This window comes from Pyxicephalus adspersus, chromosome 6, assembly GCF_032062135.1.
Source record: "Pyxicephalus adspersus chromosome 6, UCB_Pads_2.0, whole genome shotgun sequence".
NCBI lineage: Eukaryota > Metazoa > Chordata > Amphibia > Anura > Pyxicephalidae > Pyxicephalus > Pyxicephalus adspersus.
This window is the reverse complement of record NC_092863.1, coordinates 107,273,705-107,280,249: the sequence shown is the minus strand read 5'-3', so window position 1 is coordinate 107,280,249 and position 6,545 is coordinate 107,273,705. Positions and strand designations below refer to the sequence as shown.

The window sequence follows — 6,545 nt, the reverse complement described above, 5'->3', positions numbered from 1 at the left end:
CTGGGGGTGACTACATTTAGAGAAGGCCCACTGGGGGTGACTACATTTAGGACGACTAGGGGGATGAGACTTGGATTGGCTTTGGTGAACAGAAAGGGACTGACACGTTTCTGTTATCATTTTGATAACCAACATTTTTTCTGGTCTGGGAATTTACCCCTTCTCTGGGGCAATTATTATTCATAGGACAAACACAAACCTTCCACCTACCGGCACTGTTTTGCCACCCATGCAGTGAAGAAGCGTACAAAGGTCTCACTCAGTTTGTGCTCTTCCTTTAGATCTGAATACGCCCGCCATGTTTCTTTCGGACCGGGAGGAACCTCGCAGCAATGAATATAAAACCAAAGAAGGGAACAAATCCCAGAAATGTAAAAACAAAAACAAACCAAAGAAAAATAACAAAAAGAATACAAACAAGAAACTGGCTTGTAAGGATGACAGCAGCGAGGAAGAGGATAGAAAATCCGACCGAGATCCAAAACTGGCCGATGGTGGAGGAGAGGAGACTGAGGATGAGAATGAAGGTGACATGGAACAAGAAGAGGAAGAGGAAGAGGAAGAGGAAGCCGATGGGTAAGATGACAAAGTCAGGAGAAACAGGAAATATTGGAAATATATGAAAATATGTAAATGTAAAAAATGAAAGTGTCCAACTCAGGGGCCACACTTGTCTCCACGAATCTTGCGGAGGGACACACAAAAAGATTTATAATAAACAAGAATTTATTAAAATATTGAATTAATATTTTAATTCGGGCAGGAATGAGACATCAGCTGTACAGGCTGCTGATTGGATGACATGTGAGCGGTGGGCAGACTGGGATAGGAAGCGGGAATCGGAGCCGAGGTGACCGTTCTGCTCTTTTCTCTCTTTCAGTGTATTGTACGCCGTCATTGCCCTCCTTGTCTTCATTCTGCTCATCCTGGCCGTCTGCTCCGCCTTACTATGGAAAAATAAAAAAAAATCCCAAGGTGAGGAAATGTTCTGATTGGTCGATGTGTTTCCTGGCACCGCAGAGGAGGAGAATTTCCCCTCCCCCCACAGTCCAGCCAATGAGGATCAATGATTGGTAACAAAATAGGCAAAGTGTTCACCAATTGCAACCAATCACAGCCCAGGTCAGCTGACAAGAGAAGATATTGGATTGGCTGATGAAGATCGCTGTTCATATCATCACTTCGGGAGCCCTGGGTGGGGAACGGGGGGGGGGGGTTGGTGAAACCAATGTGTGAATGTCAGGTAATGTTGTGTGAATCATCTCATCTGGATAATGTGATCAGGATTCTCACCCTTGGGTGTATTCACTATCATAAATCAGGTGTAAGTGACCCCAACAATAAAAAAGGTTCTGTTATATCCCCCCCCCTCCAAATGGGTCCAATCCATTAATGGGGCCCTAAAGTCCAAACACTGACATCATACTTCCTTCATTTCCCTCCTCTCTAAGCCTCACCCTTATCAGTGACATTGCTCTAAATTCTCTATATACTACAAAACATCTCCCCACTAGGTTATGGGGAGGAGGTGAGGGGGGATTTTGTGGTCTGGTCCTAATATTATTATTACACAATATTTATATAGCGCCAATATATTATGCAGCACTGTACAAAGTCCATAGTCATGTGACTAGCTTTTCCTCAAAGGAGCTCACAATCTAATGTTCCTCCCATAGTCAGATGTCTTTCATACAAAAAGGTCAATTTGGGGGTGAAGCCAATTTACCTAACTGCGTGTTTGTGGGATGAAACCCATGCAGACACAGGGAGAACCTACAAACTCCATGCAGATAGAAGAGATTAAAACTGCAGTATGGAAAAGATTTATAATTTATTGGAGTGAAAACCCCCTTCTGTGACCATTATAAAGGGCCCCACCATCCACTCTCCCTAGGGGGCGGTTGTCTATGGCCAGCTCTGTAAGTGCCCCGCTGTGAAGGGTCCATTGGTTTCTATAGAATGTATAGAGGATATATCTCATACCATGAAGGTAAGTGTGTATGTCTGGGGGACTAAGGGGGATCGCTGTCACCTGGGATGGGGGTCTGCACTAAGCGGGGGATTTACCGTTCGTTGTTCTTCATTCTTCACCTCCCAGGAACACACTGCCCCCTGGGGGTACTACTCATCTCTTCTGCCACCTCTAAAGTAACTTTTAGGTTTATTTTGGGGAAGTTGATTGGCTGACGCAAATTTTGCTCTGATATTTATCAGTAACCAAGGCCAAGAATATTAAATGCTGATTGGTTACTGCACTCTGCATTGAATAATACAGGACTTGTTTTTTTATTTGTTTCTTGGTCTTTATTTATATACTAACAGCTCCCTTGTCCAAATGTTTCCCCAGGTACCCTCAAGGCAGGGGGCGCCACTGATCAGGTAAGCAAAGAAATGTATAATGATCCCACCTTACATGGGAGGAACATGTCCTAATCCCCATCACAAATCAAAAACCATCATGAAGCAAACCCCCAACACATGTCAGTGCAATAACACAAATCCAATGGCATCCGATGAAAACGTAAACCACAAAATAAAATCTAAAAAAGAAAATCAAATAATTGATCAGAAAATATTTTAGAAGAGACCCCTCAGTCATGACCTGCATCACCCCATGCACTGAATCATTATTATGGAACCACCAATCATGATGCAGGACAGGGATTCCCAGACACGCCCCCTGCAGGCTCCTCATTGTATAACACATATATTAAGGCAGAAAATGTCAGCACATGCAAAAGCAATGGAGACAAAACCGTTTTGTTGCACCACTTTCTGATTTAATGGAAAATCCAGTTATTCCTGGAGGAGAGAAACCAGAAAGTAAAACATCTTATAAAATCAGTATTGTGTTATGGATATTATGATATTATAGACGCACTGTACATGAAGTGATCATTTGCAATATAAAATCTGAATGGTAAAAAAAAATATATACTATGCTGAAATATCCTACAGATTCCCGTCACTGCCTTCTCTGATTTCTAATGCAAGCTCTTTGTATTTCCTAAAAATGTCCGCAGGTGACCGAGAAGAAGGTGGTTACAGTCTATGCTAAGACCACACACCCCGGGACCACAGATCTGCCCCCCATATACAATGCAACTGGTCACATCTACCAGGAAATTACAGATACACCACAGGTGACCTGCAAATCCCATAGATACACCACAGGTGACCTACAGATCTCACACATGCACCACAGGTGACCTACAGATCTCATATTTACACCACAGGTTACATACAAATCTCAAATATACACCACAGGTGACTGAACAATCTTATATATACACCACAGGTGACCTACAGTTCTCATATATACACCACAGGTGACCTACAATACACCACAGGTGACCTACAGATCTCATATATACACCACAGGTGACCTACCAATCTCATATATACACCACAGGTGACCTACAAAACTAATATATATACCACAGGTAACCTACCAATCTCATATATGTCTGGAGAAAAATGTGACCAAGGATAATGGGATATAGGGAGGAGATACATAGACGATTATCCTATAGTTACCTGTATAGTCTAAGCAGTGTATAGAGGAGGAAATATATTGATGATTATCCTATAGTAAGGTGTGTAGTGCAGGGAGTGTAATCTGGGATAATGGAAAGTATACAGGCGGGTATATATTGATGTTGAGTATAGTCATATTGGTGTTATTATATATATGGTATTATTTTTCTGTTAGGCTTTGTAGTATAGGTGATGAGATAGAGGATGTATTGATCATTAGCTGATACCTATGTACCGTATATATCACAGGTGGTGTGATTGGGGATAATGGAAGGGATAGAGGATATGATCTTGGATTATAGGGTGTCTAAGGGGAGATTTATATCAATGATTATCTGATGAGTATGTATGTGATCAGGTATTAGGAAGAATATTAGGGAATATGGTAATAATCCAATATATATTATAGGCGTTGTGATCCTGGATAGTGGAGGGTTTAGAAGAAGAGATCTATCGATGATTATCTGATATTCATCTGCTGTATATAGCACAGGTGGTGTGATTGGGTATATTGGGGTGTGTAAGGAAGAGATTTATTGATGATTACCTGATTGGCAGAGTATGATCTGGTATTGAATCGGTGTAATCAGGTAAAGTGAAGCATATAGAAGAAGCAATATATTAATGATTACCTGATAGTGATCCATATATAATCCAAGTGATATTATCTGCAGTAATGGAGGACATACATCATATCACTCTGACAGTGTTGTTTCCTTTTAGAATTCCTCTGAGATGATGCACAATCCTCTCTACACATCCAGCGATCACCCCTCTCCGTTGCAGCTCTCGGGGTCACAGGATCCGCCCCTGCCCAATGGACAGTACAGCCCCCTCCAATTACCAGCCAATCAGTGATGAGAGTATGAAGGGTTCTGAGGGTTGGAGTTCTATTTATTTGGAATATAATTCTCTCCTAGCAGAACGTTTGCTCCTCACTGTCACCTTTTCCCTTTTTGGTAATAAAAGGATAATAAAATTATGAGAAAGGTAAATCGATGTGACATCGGCCAGACATCCCTGATAAATAACCGGCAATATCAGATTCCATATCAAACTCTGAGGAAGAACAATACAAAATGAAATCAGCTGACCTGAGGTTTGGGGAAAGTAAAAGGGATAGAATAAGTAGAAGGGGCAAGTTATTAAAATGCAGTGGTGGGTGGGGGTGAATCTGGACTGACAATACCTCCGGGCCATCATCTATAGAGATTCCCCTTCAGGTATTCCCGGTATTATTTCTTGGAATGCCAGGAAATGTAGAGAAGATGATGATGGAAGATGTGACAATTGGCCCACTCACCGTTTCCTATACCCACCAACCACGGCAGCCCCATGGTTCACTTTCCAAAAAATCCATCCATACCAGCAAAGCACGGGTTAGTAGTGACCCCTCTCCCCATTCACCCATATGATGATACATTATGAATCATTGTTCACATTACAACCTTCAGAGGATTACATTTACAACCAAGGCTTTCACTTGACAATATAAAAGCAGTGAATCTGACATTCATCAATCATTCTCTGGTGGTGAATCTTCCAGTGTCATGTGTTTGTAGTGAAAGTGATGAATTCTCCATTGCAGAATGATTGGTGAATGCCAGCTTTATTTATAGACCCCATGGGCTTACTAAACTTCTTTATTTCCTAAGCAATTCACAAACAAAAGAATAATAACATTACTTAACACCTATGATTATTTTTAATTTAAAACCTGAAGATTTTATTAAAATTTAGGAATAGTCCCTGATGATCCCGCCATGAAGGTCCTTGTTTACCTCTTCCTGTTATGTGTCTCCCAAGGTTGTCACCCTGTCACACGTTCTTCAGGTACAGACTTTGTTTCATTACATAGATACGGGCCCTATTGGCCCTATTGTCCCTATTAGGGAACCCTTACCAAAACATGCCACGGGAACCTCACCGGGGTGAAAGTACACAGGAAGTGACTGCTAAGATGCCAAAGGAACAAAAGAAAAAAGAAAACAGATATTATTAGAAAAAAGACCCCCCTAGGCAAAGCCCGCATGTGATGGGGCAACAACAGTGCAATAGTAAGGCCAATGGAGACGGGTGGGGGCAGATATTGCTGGATGTCCTGCAGTCAGGAAACAAGATGGACGTTCATTTTGCAGTTTATAAATTGGTGAATTTGAGCTCTTTGTTCTGTGTCAGATCCTCGGCCATTGGACATGATTGTGACTTCATTTCCTGGACGGCTGATTCTCCGCGATGGCCGATCATGCAAGGGATTCATTATTGTCTTTTCTATGGACAGAAATAGTCTGCAAACCAAAAGAACTCACAATTCAGCTAAACAACAGCAACAGACAAAAACCCTAAACAATGGGCTCATCCGGGACCTCTCGCACCCTAAGCAAGAATCATCCAACGAGCCTTTTGTTTAAGTCATGCAAGTGCTTTCTGTTGGCCAAAATCAAGTTCCTTCCCCAATGTCATGAGCAGGATTTGTGCAGAAAAAGAATTGTATAGTGTTGTGCCAACGGGGAAACAATTTATATTTGTCATGTGGCCGTATGGTACACACTTATAAGAAACGCGTTAATAAATGTATTATCCTTATTGGGTGATTTTTTTTAATAAACTTTATTTAGGAATGAAGACAGGCAGACATAATAAAACATCCACAATGGTATTGCACATTACATAATAAGTGGTATATACAAACACCATACAATTTTCTTGCTTAGTTACAAATATCCTGGTGAACATTAATGACAATATGATACCATCCCTGAGAAAACTTTTATCCATACAACCGTAATGTGTCCTGTCTGTTTCAGTAAAAACAACTTTTTTTCAAAAAATGTTAAGATGTTGGCCAAATGTTTAGATATAGATGGCCAGGTTGGGGAGTGGGGGGGGGGGGGGGGGGGGGGGTTGTCCGATCTCAACAGCACAATATATTCAAATGGTAAAGCTACAAAGGCAGGCCAAACCGTGTATACGGGAGCCTCATTTATGTATGTGACTGCTCCAGAGCT

At 41.5% G+C, this 6,545-nt stretch overlaps 1 protein-coding gene across 1 annotated transcript in view; it reads left to right on the top strand.

Moving 5' to 3' along the window:
• LOC140332352 (uncharacterized) overlaps positions 1-6,117 on the top strand; it is an 8,140-nt gene extending 2,023 nt beyond the window's left edge. Inside the window, exons 2-6 of the mRNA XM_072413625.1 lie at positions 282-576; positions 881-975; positions 2,348-2,379; positions 3,024-3,143; positions 4,261-6,117. Of these exons, the coding sequence (XP_072269726.1) occupies positions 282-576; positions 881-975; positions 2,348-2,379; positions 3,024-3,143; positions 4,261-4,395 (677 nt within the window). The 3' untranslated portion in view covers positions 4,396-6,117. The remainder of the gene's footprint in view (positions 1-281; positions 577-880; positions 976-2,347; positions 2,380-3,023; positions 3,144-4,260) is intronic.
• Positions 6,118-6,545: the final 428 nt, after the last annotated feature.